This window comes from Siniperca chuatsi, linkage group LG11, assembly GCF_020085105.1.
Source record: "Siniperca chuatsi isolate FFG_IHB_CAS linkage group LG11, ASM2008510v1, whole genome shotgun sequence".
NCBI classification, from domain to species: domain Eukaryota; kingdom Metazoa; phylum Chordata; class Actinopteri; order Centrarchiformes; family Sinipercidae; genus Siniperca; species Siniperca chuatsi.
The window spans coordinates 2,620,742-2,640,557 of record NC_058052.1 but is presented as its reverse complement, the minus strand read 5'-3'; the positions used below and the strand labels follow the sequence as shown (position 1 = coordinate 2,640,557).

At 38.3% G+C, this 19,816-nt stretch overlaps 1 protein-coding gene across 1 annotated transcript in view; it reads right to left on the bottom strand.

Annotated features, from left to right (window-relative positions):
* The window catches only part of atp6v1ba (ATPase, H+ transporting, lysosomal, V1 subunit B, member a), a 49,069-nt gene that overhangs the window by 7,863 nt on the left and 21,390 nt on the right, over positions 1-19,816 (bottom strand). The window contains exons 2-11 of the mRNA XM_044213499.1: positions 17,952-18,007; positions 17,555-17,653; positions 15,819-15,912; positions 15,132-15,209; positions 13,096-13,235; positions 8,114-8,215; positions 6,042-6,139; positions 5,689-5,812; positions 2,023-2,173; positions 1,253-1,335 (exon numbers count right to left, since the gene is read on the bottom strand). Coding sequence (XP_044069434.1) covers positions 1,253-1,335; positions 2,023-2,173; positions 5,689-5,812; positions 6,042-6,139; positions 8,114-8,215; positions 13,096-13,235; positions 15,132-15,209; positions 15,819-15,912; positions 17,555-17,653; positions 17,952-18,007 — 1,025 coding nt within the window. The remainder of the gene's footprint in view (positions 1-1,252; positions 1,336-2,022; positions 2,174-5,688; positions 5,813-6,041; positions 6,140-8,113; positions 8,216-13,095; positions 13,236-15,131; positions 15,210-15,818; positions 15,913-17,554; positions 17,654-17,951; positions 18,008-19,816) is intronic.

Sequence of the window (19,816 nt, the reverse complement as noted above, 5' to 3'; positions counted from 1 at the left end):
TTCCCTTAATAATAACAACCTTCATTTAAAAACTGCATTTTGTGTTTACTTGTGTTATCTTTGACTAATATTTAAATTAGTTGATGATTAGATGATCTGAAACATTTAAGTGTGACAAACATGCAAAAAAATAAGAAATCAGGAAGGGGGCAAACACTTTTTCACACCACTATAGTTTTGGGCTTGTGTAAAATTAAATCATAGGCACTCACAACCAATACCCCATTCAGACTGACACAGTGTCTGAATGGGGTAACCCACGTTGGCGGTCAGCTGACCTTCCTCCCCAAACTGATTTTGATATGAATGGGTTTCTCGACGTAGGCATTAACTGTTGTTTAATATGATTATTTATGGGTATGAATTAAATTATATTGACTTTTAATAATAATTTTAATAATAATTAGACTAAAGAAGGACAGGGAGAGCATGGCTATATGGACAGAAGGAAATACATGAAACTGTAATTTAACTTATATTTGGCAATCATGTAGGTTTTCAAACTGTAAGGTACACCTCCGCAGGGGGCTACGGAAGAGTTGAAGGGGAGCTGCGGAGGGAGACATGTGAGGCAAAGATACTATGTAAAGTGAAAGGGACAGTGTTCTAAAAAACGATGGGAAGTTATTTAGTGTAGTTTGGTCCGCTTATCAATACAGTCAACAGCTGGAGCTGCAGCAGTGGCTGTGACACACACACCTCATGGAGGCAATTAAGGTACTTCCTGTAGGCTACTTTTTCCTCAGTCAAATCAAAACACATGACATACAGTCAGTGTAATTCTTTATCAGTGAAGTTTATGGAACTACGCTGCAGACTGAAGTCTCTGCTAAGAGTCACAACTGTGATTAGCCTGTGACTGCCGTCTCATATAAAAGGGTCCACACAGGTCGAAGGCATGTCAGTTGACCTGTGTCATATGCACGTTTAATGTATGAAAGGGGTTTATGTATTAAACCCCTTTCATACATTAAACATTCATTTTTTGGAAAATGAGCATTTTGACTGGGTTATTTGGTGATGCCTGAGTATGAATACATTGTTCACACCTGGTTAAATGGCCAAAGCCATAGGTGTATGCATTTGACAGTAATCGCTCCATGTATATATGTGAATGCACATAAAAATGACCAGTACAACATGTGGCATTTTGAATCAAAGCTAACACTGGGACCATCTAACCCAAGAATGAGTACCAGCTCTTTGCCTCAAGTTGGATGAATGGTGTTTTAAAGAAATGGCTGACGAATACCTGTCTGTTGTGCAGCTGTCTGTCAACGTAGACCTGACCCTCTGTGATGTATCCAGTCAGATCAGGAATTGGATGGGTGATGTCTGTTAGAGGCACAAAAATGTATTTAATCACAACATATCCCACAAATCGTGTATTTGTTACATACTGCAGTACAATTAATTGAAACACTACATATAATACCTCAGTTGAGTTTATATTCACAGAGAAGAACACATACAATTGAGACACTATTCAAATCACTTGGTGATATGCAGGCATTAAAATAATGTTGAACATTGAACAGAAATAGACAGAATTTCTGTTAGCTTCCCAAGACCTTTACTCTAAATCAAGAGCCCGTGAGCCCTTGGGAACACCCGCAGTGTTTAGTAAAAGCCGACATAATCACCTCCCTGTGATGCTGTAATGGGGGACTCCTGTTCAACTAGAGAGGAGTAGGCTCTTCATACGTGTTGCTATAGTAACTGCAGGCATCAAAAATGTCTCAGTCCATTTGAGATGCCTACTTCAGTAATTCAAACAATGACTTGCCAAGAGATTTAGGCATGTAAGGACAGAAAATAGAGTGTAATCTGCATGACCACACTGACATCCAACAGATACACAAGTAGAAAAAAAGGTGAAGGCTCTTGCTCTGAAAGCATAAAATGCATACTGTGTGTTCATAATGCATATCTATGTCCCCTACAAGGCTGACCGTTGTGAAGATGTCATTTTGGTCCAGCTTAAAGCATAGAAAGCTGTTGTTCTATTGCTACTGCTCTCACCATCATTGGGCATGGTGAGAATGGGGATCTGGGTGATGGAGCCGTTTCTGCCCTCCACTCGGCCGGCACGTTCGTAGATGGTGGCCAGATCAGTGTACATGTAGCCAGGAAAGCCTCGACGACCGGGCACTTCCTCTCGGGCAGCAGATACCTACAGGTGGGGAGTGGGAGGGAGACATGAGAGCAGTAATGTAGAATAAGCTAAAGGACACAATGTTGTTAACATGCATTTACATTTTGATTTCTCTTGATATTTTCATCAAGTTTGAGAACATTTTAAAGATGCATTAATGATTTTTTGGCTACAAGAAAGTGGCAGAATAGGCTGAAAATATAAGAGAGGGGATTATCATATATCATAGTTCAGCATCATATTTTTATACAATAATTGTGGCAAACTATTTTCGGACTACAAATCCAGCAGACACAGAGCAACATTTGTATTCATTTGGAGTCATGTTTGTGTCCACTTGATAAAAAAGTCCAATATTTCCTCTCCTTTTAGCTCTGTTTTTGGTCTCCATCAACTCCTGAGAAAAATATCTGGCTCTTTAGCTGCTAAATGCTCCACTATCTTCACCAGCTAATCGCTAACTGTGTCTGTCTGCTGTTTGATGCTGGGCAGGTAGTGTATAGTGTGTTTATCAGAGCTTTTTCACTGAAAACAGCTACCTGTTCCTGCTGATGGAACCCCCCCCCAAAAAAACAAACAAAAACCAAACAAACAAAAGAAAAGGGGGCCTAAGAAGCTCCATAGAGCTGAGGGAAACTGCTGGTGGTAAATGACCATTTGCTAAACCCTTCCAAACAAATATCCAATACAGCTTAGCAACATGAAAAGCAGTGTGCATGGGGCTCTTGTAAGAGTGATACTCAAAGAGTATACAAAAGAGTTTGAAGGTTGAGGTTTGTTTGAACCTTTTTCAAACCCAAAAACATAAGGGCAAATGGATTAAACAGTATGTTTGTTTGCTCAAACGTCAGCCACTAACATTAGCATGCCTGACAAACCAGCCTACCTTCAATAGTAACCTGGCATTACTTCCAATGGAAAGGAGTACATAGCAAGGACCATTAGTTAACTACATTTCCTCTTAATCTAGGTTGCCTCACGGGTTACGTTAGATCAAGCCATATTCAGGATTGGCACATGAACTGGCCCATGGGAGTCAGTCCTGAGTTTAGGGTAACATTCGCAGCCTTGTGAGATAGCATCATGTTTGCTATTGGTTAGTCCTCATCCTAGAAGCCCTTTCTCTTTACATTACACACAATAACATTACATTTTCCCTTATCGTACTGTACTAGCTCTACCCTGCAATACACTAACAATGCTGCTCCATTATTCCAATGTCTTAGATCAACATAGATCAAGTGATGAGGATACTGACTTTTTAGCCTCAAGCATGATATCATGTATGTGGCCCTTGAGTACATATTTAAGACCCTTTGGCAGGGCTCTTTGTTTAACTTGAAAAATACTTTACATTCAGCTTACAGAGCTCAAGTTAATTAGCTAAGTAGCTAGGGCTAATAAAATCTGCAAGTGACAATTGTTGTTTCAGACATCAAAATCGATGGCTGCTGGTTAAAAAGTAAGAGCCTGCTTTCCTACCCCTGTCTGCAATCAAGGATGGACTATTTAAAAAATTCCTACAAATCTTGAGTGCTAAATATGCCAGTGCTATCATTGTAAACTGCATACGTGCCATGCTAGAATGGATAGGCATAACAGTATGTAAGGGTGGCAGGACTTAGTAAAGGGTCAGTTCTCTATGGGTTATTCACTACAAGTGACACCTTTCACAAGTCTTTGTTTCCCAACAGACCTTTGGGGTAAAGCGGTTGTGAGGAGGATGATTCATTTCAAACCAGAGAAATAAAAACTCATTTTTATATTAAGCAAGACTTAATCTAACTGTGCTTATTTGCTATACTCTTTCTCGTAAACAAAAAAATTAAATAAAAAAACAACTAAAACCATTTACTGTTGGAGAGTCAAGTGATGCTAACTCCTTCGGTATCTTTCAGAGGAGGCAAATAGCTGGTTAAAAATGTTGCCATTCTGTTTTTAGGCCCTCCACAAAAATGACCAAAAGCAAATCCTTGTCCCCAAAGTCAAGTGAATTCAGAGCAAGAGGGAAAGAAAATGCATCCCATTCATTCTTGGATTCAAAGGTTGACGGGCAGGCTAAACACTTGTGAACTGTTGATTCAATGCAAAACTCGACCTTCACATGCGTGAATAGGAACAGAAGATAAATGTTAATGTCCTTCTGGCTCTTTGTACGTACTGAAATACCCATCAAGCTGCCTGAGTCTTAGCTGACTGACTATTGGTGCTGCGTACATGTGTCAAGGTTATCGACAGCAAATGCAAGAAGGTAATACGCATATGCACCATTTAAAAACCTGCATTGTGCTGCCAGCATTTTTAGACAGCAAACTGTACAACATAAAAGGGGGGGGGGTTTACGGTATTTCCTACAAGAATGAAGAACACATTCTCACCAGAGCACAAGATTTTAGTGAGTCTATCATCTTTGTGCCAATAACCGCAGAGTATTTACATTGGTGTGTTATGTTGACATGCTGCCACATGGTTTGGTGCTTCAACTGCTGCTGGAGTCTTTAGAGAGGATTCAGTATGTACTATAATAATACTGAATATACTGGACATGTGGTAATTGTATATTATTTTACAATAACAGAACAGTGACAGTAAAGCACATATACCTACAGTTCTAATGACCATAAAAAGATCAGAAAAATATTAGGGATGGCCCAAGAGCCATGTACAGTACACACATTTGAAGTAGAAGGTCTGGTACAATGTGCAACTGTAACACATTAAAAGGATACTGTATGTCTGGTGATATTCTATATTTTTCTTATTGACAACAAATCCCATGAAAAGACCAAAACCAACAATAAATATATCCTAAGTATTGTGTGTGTGTATCAAAGCCTGATATATCTTTTTCCTCTGTGCCATAGAGTACCATTGTTGTCCAGAAACTAACTACTACATAAATGAGCCACACTGTTGCACAGGTTGACATGTTTCTTCATTACCATGAACACACACACTGTGGTTTATTTTGACTCAATTCCACATACACCATCCTGCTGCCAGACATACTCACCAAATCTGTCTTAATCTGAAGCTGAAAATAGTCCCCAACAAATTCACCATTTCCTCCTGTTTGAGTAATGTTTGCTAAAAACTACAGTGTCCAGCTGTTTTAGGAAATTACTGAGAGCATATTTTAAAGATTTACGTCTTCAGTGAGAACCAGTGGGTTTTGGGTTGAGAGCCACAGACAGGGTACAGAAGTCAGAAAGTATTGAGGGATGAACTAGCACATTGTTGGTTTTGGTCTTTTCATGGGATAAACGGCAGACTTATCCTTTAATCCTTTCAAAAGTGGTATAAGTGATTGCAAGCTAAACTATTGAGTGTTTAAGTGAGAAGTCCTAACAGCTCAGACCTTGATACATTATGTCAGAGTGTTCCTGTAAATGCCTTAAATGGACAGAAAATAAATGATATTCTGGTAACTTGCTAATCTCATCACTCATGCTGAAAACACATTAACATATATAATTAGCACATCTTCAACAGTGTAACCGGTATGTCAAAGACAGATGAGTTGGTATTCATACCTCTCTCAGAGCCTCAGCGTAGGAGCTCATGTCAGTCAAGATGACCAGGACGTGCTTCTCACACTGGTAGGCCAGGTACTCTGCTGAAGTCAGCGCCAGGCGAGGGGTGATGATACGCTCGATGCTAATTGGTCACAGAAAAAAAACACTATAAGTTATTCTACTGTACACATACCAACATGAGGTCTGAATTGAAATCTAAAATCTATTCTAGAGACTGGTCATACATTTTACATTTGAGAATATGAAGCCAATAAACACAACAGTCTGTATATAAAATCATTCAGAATCCCTAACTAAGCAAAACATACAAAAACTGGGGTTGGCTTGTACAATTTCTGACTTAATCTTACGTGGGGTCATTGGCCAGGTTCAGGAAAAGGCAGACGTTGTCCATGGAGCCATTCTCCTCAAAATCAGACTTGAAGAAGCGGGCAGTTTCCATGTTGACCTGAGAGACAAATGACACAAGTTAATGACACATTTTGACAAAAGATTAAACATACACCATCGTCAGACATTAAATATGTAACATTACTGGCTTCATGTATCTGTTACAGCAAAGGTTTTCAAACTGTGACATGTGCCCAGGGGGCCGTAGGAGAGTTGAAGGGGGCACACAGAGGGAGAGACATGAGGCAAAGATACTGCATGAAGTGCCAATGGTGCTGGTGGTGATGTAAACAACTGTAGGCTAAAAAAAGAAAAATGGGGCTCAAGTTGTAGCCCACAGCAGTCCCGATTTTGTCTGAGGGGGGCCCACAGTGTCAGACTTTGAAAACCCCTGTGTTATAGTACCAGCTTTTTGTCATTCAGACATAGGTGTCTGTTACATAAATGCTGGTTATGGCTTTATAAAAACATGACCGGACTATTATGGGGGGCAAAAAAAAGTGTTGGAAGAGTGTTTTCAGTTCTCTCACAGGCTACATCACTGATGGATTTTAAAACTTATTTGGCAATTACGCTTTTAAACATATTTTTCAAGTGTGTCTTGAAACAATACTCACATGCCTGTATGTAAATTTCAGGAGTAATTGGTCGCTCTAATTGCTCCTCTTGTCCATAGTGGCCATGAAGAGATCCCTTCCTCATGCAATTCCAATGCAAGTGATGGGGGTCAAGATCCCCACTTGATGTGACTAACTCAAGACTGCTGCTGAAGCCTCATATTAGCTTCAGCTGAACTTTGGAATGCATTTTCCAATAAAAAGAGGACTGGATTTTTGTCCCCAATCCCCTCCATTAGAAACATGCTATGAAGGGATCTTTCACAGCCAGTATTGACAGAAAGAATGATTACAGTAACCAGTCGCTCTTTCAATGTACATATGGGCATCTGAGTAATGTTTTAAACTTCAAATTCAAAATGTCAGCCTACCCTTTAGTTAATGACCATCATGGGTGCGAGGGACACTCGCTTCCTCTTCTCATAGTTAATTCCCAAATAAATTTCCTCATCAGCTTCATCGTTTATTAGGTAAGGAATTCTGCTGTCTGTTTCATAACGTCGCTTAGTGCCAATGCATAGAATGACAAGACGTTAAGTTGGGACTCTCATTTATTCCCGTTTGCTCACATGCTGTGTTTAGTGCTTTGCTGGATATTCATAATTTCATCCTTGCAGTCGGCATTTGACCTTTTCTAGACTTGTTGGAAGTGTTCCCAGGTCCGTCCAAGCAAGACCGCTGTTATGACTTATGTAAAAGTGAGACATGAGACCGACATGTAAAACATGTTTACGAACATGTCCAGAGTTTTTGTCAAAAACTGACTAAAGAAAGAAATATGACTAAAACGCACATGGATTTTTGCTCTCAGCATTAAGACTAAGACAAAATCTAAAAATATTTTCAAAAATGGATCAGGAGTCATTCAATAGGACCTCTTAGCTCAATACAAGTCTTTTACTCTGAATACACAAGTCTGCTATTATTATGTGCACTATGTCCTTTGATTTGTCCTTTTAAAACAGATATCCATGTGTTGACTTGTATAAATCCCTATTAACACTGCTTTGAGTAACCAAAATGGGATGTGAATTGGTGGAGAAGTGGAAGAGGGAAGGATTAGTATTTAGCAAGTGAAGCAAATGTGTGTGTGCGTGTGTGTTTGGTAGAGGTCAACCTGTCACTACTGGGGCATTACATCAGATAGGAGGAGCAGCTGAAGTGTAGAGAACTTGATACTGTGGGGCTGACAGCGTTTAAGGGCCTGTTGAATTAGTAACCTGTCTACATGGCTGGGGGGATATGCTCAGAGGTGCAGAAGTAACAAGAGGGACTTAAAGGTTAAATCACCTGGCACCTGGTGAATAAAGGTGTGGAGAGAGGGGACAGGGTGACACGTCAGGGTTAAGAGGGGGATTAGATTCACAGATTTGGGGGGGGGGGGATCCGCTGAATGCTGCAGTTTGTCTGCTTACCCCCATGGCTGCGAAGACAATGGCAAAGTTCTCAGCACTGTAGTCCATCACATCCTTGGATTTCTGGACCAGGCCAGCCTGGCGACAGATCTGGGCAGCAATCTGGGAGCAAGAAAACATAGTAGGATTATATATTATAAATACATATAATAAATTAATGAATGAGAATGTGAAAGTTAAGTTTCTGTTTCTGTCAGAGGGTGTATGTCGAATACGGTTGGGGTTTAACAGCATTTTATTGAATCTGAATTCAGTACAGAGTCCGCTTATCAAATCTAATTAGGTTTAGCTTCTAACAGTTGCAAGATTCAATTGAGATCTGTAATCAACTTTTATTGAATGAGAATGCGGAAACACTATAGCTTTTAGTGGTAACCTAATTAATGTTCACAACCTGTTGCTACAACCTGAAAATTGGATGAGCAACACAATATATGAAATACTAATAAAATGTATCTGACACACTGAAATAACAGGTGAAGCCTTTTTACTTTGCACACCTTATGTTTTACAAGCTACTTGCTCCAAATACTGTCGGTCCAGAATCAGAAATATTACCATGCAATATAACCTGCATAAAAGTATAACTGGGAGATTTTCCTGCCATTGCTGTGACACAATCAGACAGATCATTTCTCTAAAGACAACTTATTTACTCTCTTGAAGTAAAAATCTAGAATTCTTGTTGAACCACAAAAACAAACACTCACGGTCATACATGGTATGGTGTTACAGTGATGTTTCTTACCTGCATTCAACACAAAGAGCCAGTTTCATTTTTTCCATTACAGAAATTAACATTAACTACAGCAGATATAATCTGCAGCTAGTCATGTTTGACATTTCTATCGGCAAAAACAATGTTTTCTACATGGGTGTTTGCTACTAAAAAAAGACAGATGAGCAATAAAAAGGTTCAATAGAGATTTGTTAGCGTTGGAGCCTAGCAAATCTGAGCATTTTGCCAACCAGTAATAGGATCCCAAATGGAACCGGCTATCAGAATCTAACTATGGGGGTGAGTACTGACTAAAAATTTATTTAAGGTCTTCAAGATACTGACGGTGTGGGACTCAACATCTTGAATTTGAGCTATTTTACATGGAAAAAAATACCTCAAAGCATTAATGTATTCATGGCAAAGTATAAATATAATACAATGTAGGCCATAAGACACTAAAACTACTGTACATATTATATTATATATACTGTACATGGATACTGAGAAGGTCATATTAACGGTGCATTTGTTGGGGACTATTTTCAGCAGCGGATTTATCTACATCTACATTTGGTGCTCTGGAGAGTACTTCTGGCAGCAGGACAGTACAGTGTGGCAGATTACCTGACCATAGTGACTGACACGAAACTAAGAACTACCTTGACAAAGTACAGACTCCGTGAGCACAGCCTGGCCATTGATACAGGCTGATACAAAAAAATCATGGCTCCCCAAAGAAGAGCATTTCTGCCAGCTGTGCAAGGAAGACAAAGTCGAGATAGAGCTGCACCTTACCTGCACAAAACTCCAGCCAGTTCGAACTAAATATTTCCCCAAATTCAAATGCAAACATCCTGAATTTGACCACCGAACCAACATAAACAAAATACCAATCTCGTTGAGAGATGCAGTCTAGCAGCAGAGTCTTTTCTACCTTACCACACACCACCCTGGCAACTGTTACAAAGCACATCATATTACACATTATTTTATAATATGATGTAATATTATAATATTACCATCATATTATAATGTTTTATTGTTAGCATCTTAAAAACTGTATTTTTCCCTATTTATACTACCTTGTACAATGTGCTTTGGCAATACTGTGTTTCAATATGGTCATGCCAAGAAAGCCTCTTTGAATTGAATCGACAAATTTAGAATATCACCACATGCTTTAAAAAGCATTCAGTTAAATGGCTTAAAAAGGAAAAGTGAAGAGTCTGTGTGATACTTCATGAATTTGTGGAATGAAAGAGGAATTTCACGCTTATCACATAATGTCACGGCCACTGTGTTGATCCAGCCTGACCTCTCCATGCACCCTGAGTTCAGGCACCTGGCCCATAGAGGAAACCGCCACGAGTGACCTCTGTGACATGTGCTTAATGAAATAACGAGGCAGGTTTTCACACGATCGCGATGGCACGACAAGCGGTCATCATTAGGCGGACAACACACACCGTGTTTGTTTGGCCGATTCTTTAGCGGGACCCTTTTGATCATGCATTGTCAAAGTGCGTTTGGGATTCAGGTTGACGGCTGTATTTATGCTCATAACACAATAGTTGATTAAAGAAACTGATGCTATAGCAGATTTGCTCAGTAATTTTTCAATATAATACTAGTTAAAGTCAAGCGTCAGGAGCCTCATTGTTTGGGCTACCACTCTGATAATAAAGCTGCATTAACTGATTTTTTTGGCCACTTGGGGGCAGTGGAACAAGGTGTAAACACAGTCATATTATTACCTTATATAGTTGTTATGATGAAGATGTTAGCAAACAATTGCCTACTTACACTTCCAAAAGTCACAGAGCAACATTAGCATATATTTTAAGTTGTGTGTCCACTTGATAAATGTATTCACTCTCCTTTTAGCTCTGATTTGGTCTTTGGTCTACCAACTCCTGAGAAAAATATCTGGCTGCTAAATTGCTCCACTACGTTCATTAGCTAGTCGCTAACTTTGCCTGTCTGCTGTTTGGTGCTGATCGAGTAGTGTACTGTGGGTTTTATACTGAAAACAGCTGACTGATGGAAATTAGGTTGATGAGTGCACTGAGACTGAACCATGACAGTAAAGTTGCAGGCTGTAAATCAAAACAATGAGTTAAAAGAGGCTAAAATGTTTTGACTTTATTCAAAAGCATGAGTGGAAAGCATAACGGTAAAAAAAACTATTTAAAAAAAAAAGAAGAAAAAAAAAAGAGTGGCGTTTTTGTTTAGCCAGTACCAGACTCAAATTCTGTATGGAGTATTGTACTCGTATGAGGTTAGTAAGAGTGACAGTAGTAGTAAACCACCTTAAAAGAAAAGCCTAACCGTGAAATCAGCATTTACAGTTTTGACTGTTGATTTTAACATCCATGCTAAGATTCCCAGTCAAAAATGGGCAACACACTAATTAAATTTATTTTATCATTCATTCATTATTTATGTTTTAACTGCTCCTACTTAAGCAGAAACTTAGATTTATGAGTTAATTTTTACATCTTTAATTTCTACTTTTATTTGGTAAACAACTGATAGCGTCAGATAAAAATCAATCAAATTCTCACCAAAGTTTAAACATAGTCTTGTTCCCTGTGTCAAGGTGCTTTATTTTTGGCTGTAGTAACAACAACAAAAATATGGTTTTAGTGGATCTTAAAACATCTCCCAAAATACACAAAGAAATACAATGCTGTTACTGTCGGACAATGCTTTGCCATTGTCCGACAGTAATACCATTAAATTTTGTCCCTGAGCATTGATGTGTAAAGGACTGTTTGAGTGAAAAGAAGAATACAGAGGTCAACATTGGTTTCCAAATCCTCTTTTTTTAGCTGAAGAGCATCAAGAACAACCAATGGCGTGTCATTCAAGAAACCTCAATTGTGCTAGAGTGCTTCAATAGATTGAATCAATCAATACTGTTTCGCCAAATACAATGGAGTTGTCTTTGTGGCCATTGTTTATTTCATTTTCAAGAATGAATGAAATAACATTTTTTTTTGCCTTTGGACTATTTCCAAAGCTGTCCTACTTAAACTAGTGTATTGTGACAAAAACTTCCATCTAGCTGGAAATAACAGATCACTCGCCTTCTTTAAGTCTGACCTGATCTTGTTGGATTAATTTCCACTCAGCCACAATAAAGCTGTGTGTGCTGCACAGCTGTCTGTGACAATGATTAAAACAGACACTAGAGCAAAAGCCAGAGCTCAGTGAATGCTCTACGAGCACAATGAGTTTGGTTGAAGTTTAGCATTCTTTAAGGGTGAAGTACCAATCCCATAAACAGACACGGAATGCATGATTTTTCCTGCTGAGGATTTTTTTTTTTTTTTTTTTTTTTTTTTTTAATGTTGCTGTCATTTACATGTGGGCAAGTCATGTAGTTACTACAAACACAGCACTTACCAATGATCTTCTGTCAAATGTTTTACTTCACCTGAAATTTTATACAACATGAGATATTCAAGCATGTAAGACTCTTGTCTAACACTTATGTAGGACACCTGAGTCATGAATTTCCATAGTGAGGCATGAAAAACCCTGGAAAGAAAGCAGAACTCAAACTGTTGAGTGTCATGTGACACTGAGAAAAACAAGTGACACGCATGAATAACCTGACTCATCAATGTTAAACATTTCCATTGTGAGACTGCAACAGAAATTAACACTAAATTATCCAAAAGCTTTAATATTTAGATTTTAACACTCAAAGTGGCAAATGTTTGTATTTTATTGCCGATTATTGCATTAAAAGAGAACTCCAGTCATGCAGCATTGCACTCCTATAACACTGTCGGAGTCGTGATGGACAGTTTCAAGTAAGGATCTAAATCGATGGAGCAGAATCAGAGATTTTTTTTTTTTATTCCACACATTCTTCTTCCTTGTCAAAACCTGGCGCTGCATCTCTGACCGTTCGGTCAGTAGCAGCTAATATAGCCTCGAGGCACTTTAACTAAGAATTTACCAATAAATGGATAAGATAATTATTGATATATTGCCCAGTAATATGGATTACCACTCCGGTATATAGTTGGAAGCCTTTCTTTTACTTTAACCATTAATTTGGGCTTATTAGAGAAAATCAACTTTGACATTTCATTTTTGTTGTGTTCATTTCAATTTGTTTGGCATTTTGGTATTAGGGAACTTATGATACCAATATCCTCACATTCATAAAATATTCCCAGGATGCTGGTAATCAGGCATCAGAGGGATCTTTTCTGTCTGATAAAATGAACTGGGTTGGTGGTCTCACCTCGTTGTGGGGCAGCCCAGCAGCAGAAAAAATTGGGATCTTCTGTCCTCTGGCAATGCTGTTCATGCCATCGATGGCTGAGATGCCGGTCTGGATCATCTCCTCGGGGTAGATACGGCACTGAGGATTGATGGGCTGACCTGGAAAACGCAGAAACAGAATGAAAACAAGAAAAACAATGACACCCTTTCTTGTTCATCATACAGGTGGTAGCCCTAAAACAGGCAACCCCATAGAACATAATGATGCAATAAAATAATGATGGACGATTGATGACTGATGGAAAGGAAAGTGTGATTATAAATTCTGTCTGACTAACATGTATCATTCGTGTCATGCTTTTCTGGAAGCAGTGTGCATTTATTTTTTCTACTAAAAACTGCTATGGGTATAGCTTACAGTTAATTTAGACATCGTCACATCAAGTCCATAAAAAATATTTTCTATACACAAAGTTTCATCATGTTCCTCTGAGCTGCAGTAACAGAAAAAGAGTACAAGGTCAATAGGTGCATTAGCCCAATCACTGTCACAAATCCTATCAGTAATGAAGGGATTTCAGTTCAATTAATAAACTGGACATAATCATTATTGGTAACTATATGATCAACTTGCTTCCTGCAACTTTGTCTTTAAAACAGTATTTCTGACAAATTGTGGTGCAAACATAAGCCTGAAGCCATATGGCTAACTCACTAATCTGGCTCCAAGATCCAGGCCCCTTGAGCTCTGCAGCCTTTTTCAATATTTATTTGTAAGTACACACAGCAATTGGCAAAAGAACTCCAGCAAAAAATGCCATTTTGTTTCACCTAATTCATTTAGCACGATGTCTTGTTCATGTTAGCCAGCTTCTGTTGAGAGGGGTGGGATATCTTGTTCCGTTTTGCCCTAAACAATCAGTAGAGAGTAACGTATCCTGCCTGTCATTTTTGCTCAACACAGAAGGTGCAGGAGCAGTTCTCAGGAGCAGTTAATGTTATCAAGATGACTGAAAACCTGCTGATTTAAAGACTTCCTTTCATCTCATCCATGTCTGTTGCCATTTTTCTGACACTGTTTTCCATGGATGTAGCTAGCAATCTATGTAGGCGGATGACGTCCACATTTTAAATTAAAGGGCAGTGATTCAGAGGTCTGGAACCAGGTTAGAGATTAAGGGGTCAAAGGTAAATAAATTATTTGCAAACTCTTAGAAAAGTAGTGGGAGTCATCTAGGGAGGTTGCAATTAGAAAGTCCGTATATTATGATATGTATATTTCTATGTAAAGTAGAAAAATCCAGAATTCTAATTCAAAGATCCAGTCAAACTGAAAGGAGGCAACTCAGATTATATTAAAAAGACATTATTTCTCCACAGTGGCCAATTTTATATATACTGCTCCATAATTACATAAGCTTTTCATGCTCCCTGTGGGTTAGTGGTTTATAATCTCTAACAAAGTCCCAATAAAATCATGTGCATTTGATAGGGCTGGATATCGTTTGAAATTTTACAATACCCGAGTTTCAGTACAGATACCAAAACTATTTGTCAGTACTTCACTTTGAGAAATACACTTTTTTTTCAAATACAAAACCCTTCTTTTCATCTAACAAAAGGCCAAAGTTCTCAAATGTTGTCTAAACACAAGCAGTCATACAAAAACTCTGCCTGAATAAAATATTCAAAAATTGGCAAAAATTGTATTTAAATCAGGAAAAATCTGATCAAAGAATTAGTAAACAAGATTATGAATGTGACATTTGCTGCCAGTACCAAAAAAGTACTGAGGTACTGACGTGAAGCTGCTGTCAGCATCTTTTATTGAGCTGTATCTTTATGAAAGAAGTTACCTAAATTTTATATTCTTTTGTTTTTATAAATGTAATTTACTCCTTAAATATTTGGTGATTGCTGATAAAATTGCGCAATTTTATCAGCACGTTTTATTTTATATTGATGAAAGTGCTTTCTTAATGTAGCATTCTTGTAAAAGACATCAATTTGGCTTAGAAAATATCCTAAAAAAAAAACTACAGGAAGACAACGTACCCATGATGTCCAGGTAGTCCTCAGCCAGAACATTGGGCCCACGGTCAATGGGTTTGCCAGAGCCGTTGAACACACGCCCTGAAAGAGAAGATTTTCTCCTTTGAGCCAAGTAGAAATCAAGATTATTGTTTGATAAATAACTATTTGGTTTATCTGGAAATTGAATTCAAAGATAATTACAAAGAAAAACAGATAAAATTAAATTCATTAGATGACACTTCCAACCACATCTGATCTATTCTGTTTTGTGTCAGACCCTAAACAGATAAGAGTGGCTCTGATGGCTCTTGTGGAGTCTACAAGTAACAAGTACAAGTAATTATCAATTCATGGATGTGATTAATGATACTTCAAAAACAAAAGCAGGTTTACTTTCTACTGCTATTCAAAACATATGTAACCTTGTGCTGTACTGAGATTATCACACTGATTGAGACATTCAAGACCATTCAGAAAAAAGGTTTGATTCAGTGCTGTTTTTCTTTTACTATTTACTGAGAAGATTGAAAATGTAAGTAAAATAAGCATAATGAAGGAAAAGGCAGTAAAACACAGCATTCAAAAATCTTTGTGTCACAAAGATAGAAGGATGAAAGGGGAACTGTACAGCTGTAAACAAAACCAGAACTGTTGACTAATTCATTTGATTTGGATTAAATATGAAATGTGAAATTAGGTTGATCATACCCAGCATGTCCTCTGACACTGGGGTACGCAGGATGTCACCAGTGAACTCACAGGCTGTCTTCTTGGCATCGATGCCTGATGTTCCCTCAAACACCTAAACAAACACAGGCATGGCAAGCCATTAAGATAAATGAAAATTTCTCATGACAGTTTCTCTGCCATGGTTAGTTACAGGGGTAGTCCACATTATTTGAGCTCAAACTCAAAACAAGACTAAGAGTCTACAGCCACGCTAGCTACATGCTCACATCAGTATGCTAACATGCTTACAATGCTAAGGCCAGCATGTTAATGTTTAACAGGTACAATACTTACCATGGTCACCTTGTTAGTTTAGTGTGTTAGCATGCAAGCATTTGCTAGCACTAAACACAAAGTACAGCTGAGAATGATGGGAGTGTCATTAGTTTTGCAGGTATTAGGTAATAAACCAAAGTGTTGGACAAATTGAAATTTTGACCAGATGATGGCGCTAGATGTAAAGTCAGGAGATCAAAATTATTACAATTTATCCTCTAGGGGCCATGAATGTGTGTACCAAATTTCACAGCAATCTATCCAATAGTTAGATAGACAGGTTGACTTTTTAGTTCTTTATTGAAATATATCTAAGACAACATCAACATAAACAGAAACTTTCACCTGGCCATTCCTGTCATATAGAAAACCACTTACCATTTATCGACAACAAATCCCACAAAAAGACCAAAACCCACAATCTGTTATTCCATCTCTCAATACCTTCTGGCTTCCCTACCCTGTCTCTGGCTCTCAGCTTCAAGCCCATTGGTTCCTACTGAAGATGGAAAGTCCCCCTCCACTGAAAAATATGTTTTGCTTATTGTTACTTCACGTGGATGTGTGCGAGCAGAGTTTGGAAGTAGAAGGCTGTATTCACATGCACCTCCTGAAGGGGGAAAGTTTCTCTGAGCGTACATATGGGCATCATTTTGTGACATCACAACTAGTTTGGTAGCCAATCGTGGCCCAATATGCAACTTATACATGTATGATGTGGACACTTTTAACTTCCTGCACACCTTCCTTTTCAGTGAAGTACGAGACATCTACCAGTTCAACTATTGAAACAAAACACATTTGCATATTCATAGATTCTGTATTTTTCAATGGAGAAAGAGTACAAACATGATATATTATTGTTTTCTAAAACTGCTGGGCACTGTAGTTTTCAGCAAACATTACTCAAAGAAAATTGTGTATTTGTTGGGGACTATTTTCATCTGTGGATTAATACACATTTCATGGTTCCCATACCTTCTTCGGATCCACGGAACCTTGATCTGTCGAATCCATGGGTCAAGGTTCCGTGGTTCCGAAGAAGGTATAATTGTTACAATACTGTGAATTTTTAGAATGAGAACTAGCAGGTTTTACAGAATCTCACAGACAATTGAAAAAAGACTTGAATGTGTGAACATTTCTCAATTGTGCTGTGTTACAGTGATGTTACTTTAAGTAAAAAAAAATTTTTAACTTTTTATTTCTATTCTTGCACTAAATATATAAATTCAAGCACTTTCAGTGACCCATGTCTATTTTCAAAAACTTTCAAGGCCTTGATTTTCCCTCCTCAAATTCACAAACTTTCAAGGATTTCAAGGACCCGTGGGAACCCTGACATTTGGTTCTTTAGCGAATATTTACAGCAGCAGGACTCTCGAACGACAGGTGGAATAGGTGCCATTTGGTCAGCAATTATGGATTCTGTTTCTCACCTGGACAACTGCCTTGCTTCCAATCACCTCCAGAACCTGCCCACTCCTCCTAGTGCCATCCGGCAAGGTCAGGTGAACAATCTCAGCGTATCTGGGGAACTAGATCAAAGAGATTTAACACAGTTTCACTACAGCTGCCCAAAAACTCAATCTATATCATTAATACAAGGGTATATCTGGAAATGAGTGGTGATTTACATTTGCTTCTGAATAACACTTTTACAGTTTGTTGAGTGTTAGGGTTGCCAATCCCAACCTCATTATTAATAAATTCTCAAAATGGATTTCCACAGTAGGTGAATATAAATAAATAACAGTGCAGCATTACTAGTAGTAATATGAGAACTCAATCAGGGATATAAAGTTTAAGAAAAATAGAAAATCTTAGCAGCCTAACCTTCACATTATCCAGGATCACCAGGGGACCATTTACACCTGACACGGTAGAGTAGGCTGAAAGAGAGGAGAGTTACATAGCTCATTCATTTCTTTATTTCAACCGGCCAGAGGACAGGAAAATAACGCAGGTAATACTGACAATATTCCCATTCCTTTGCACAGCTCAAAGCCACCAATCAACAAGGGAATAAGTAGACTTCCTTACAGCCAAGACTGTTAATAATCACAAACTGACCTTTCACAGTGAGATTTAAACAGCTTTCATGCACTTCCAGGCCCCAATGTCAAAGGCAGGCAAATGTCAGGAAAAATTTCATGAAATTCACTTGTTTACATATGTGAGTACAATTACACAGGCACGTGGTTAGTTCTGATGATGGTTAGTGGAAATAGCATCTGGCCTTCCTCGATATTAAACCATAATAACTGCAGCAAGATGTACTGAAAAAAAAAAGACATACCTTAAAAGACATTACATAAACTATAAATATGTCGTTTTTTACATTCCATCACATGCCTCCTTCTAGCAGGAAGTATAACCTTCCTCTCTTTGACCTAAGTTAGTAAACATACATATCATTGTTGCAGTACACTAAACTGTTGTTTAACCTGTAGAAGTAGTTGTTGAGTGGAACTGATCTCAGCAGCGAATCATAAATGTCAATAATGAATATGTGAGAGCAATAATTGAAATACAGACAGTGTTTCAAAAGGTCCAATCTCTATTTTGAATAGCAGAGCTACTTTCAGGTCCACTGCAAAACAAAAGACAGCTGTAATGGACTATTGGACTGAAAACTGACTGGTAACCATCATTAGATCCTCGGTAAGACAAATAAGAGGCACAAACGGTCTGGACCTAATATGTTCCTTTCTCTGAATGAAGCAATAACATCTAAAATGCAAAGACATGGGACTGAAGGGGGTGGGGGACTAAAGGTGGCGGCATTGTTTCCAATGGGTTTTCTATCGTGGTCTGGTGTTCCTCTTTATATCTGAACCGTCAGTCTTGAAGCTGATATCAAAGGCGCGAGAAAATCAGAGCAGACTGGTATGAACATAAAGCACTAAAGCATAGCAGGGTGCATCCACTATGCCACTAATTAGGAAGAGGCCAACAAAATAACCTGTCAATGTGCTACAGTACTGCAGCCATTTCCCACAAACACCTGCATGCGCAAATGCAGTTCATGGATAACCTTTGCTTTCCTCATTTGCCAATGACACGCAGGAAGCAAGTTACTGAATCAGAGTATGGTTTAATAATTGTACTGATGTTATGAGAGCCAACATACAGCTTTACTCAAATGATCTGTTCAAATCTGTATTAATCAAAATCTGCTTTTAAAAATATATACATATATAATGTTTGCTATCCTGCCTGTAAAAATCACTAAAGTTAATTTATCTCTGAGAAAGATACTTCATTCCAGCTGCAACATTAAGCACAATGCCGGTGTTAAGAATCAGCATGTGTGTGTTGCTTTACTTTTCATTCCCATGCAATTACTACCATAAACCAAAAATAAGTATCTGTACCATCTTGATGAATCAATTGTAACATGTTGTTTATGTGGCTATCTAGTTACTGCATGAGAAGCGTTTGTAACACAGTCAATTAATTTACAGTCAATGCTGCTCTTTTGCATAGATACCATTGTATAGCCCATGCATAACCCCATTCAATGCTGTATGCTGTGACAATGTGACTGTGATTGTCCCAGCACTTAAAAATGAATGGACAGACAGATGCTGGATTTTTCAGGCCGATACTGATAACGATATTTGAGAGTTAAATAAATCTGGTAACAATATATTGGCTGATATCTGCCGAATTATCGTTTGGGTTTCTAGTAAAATATA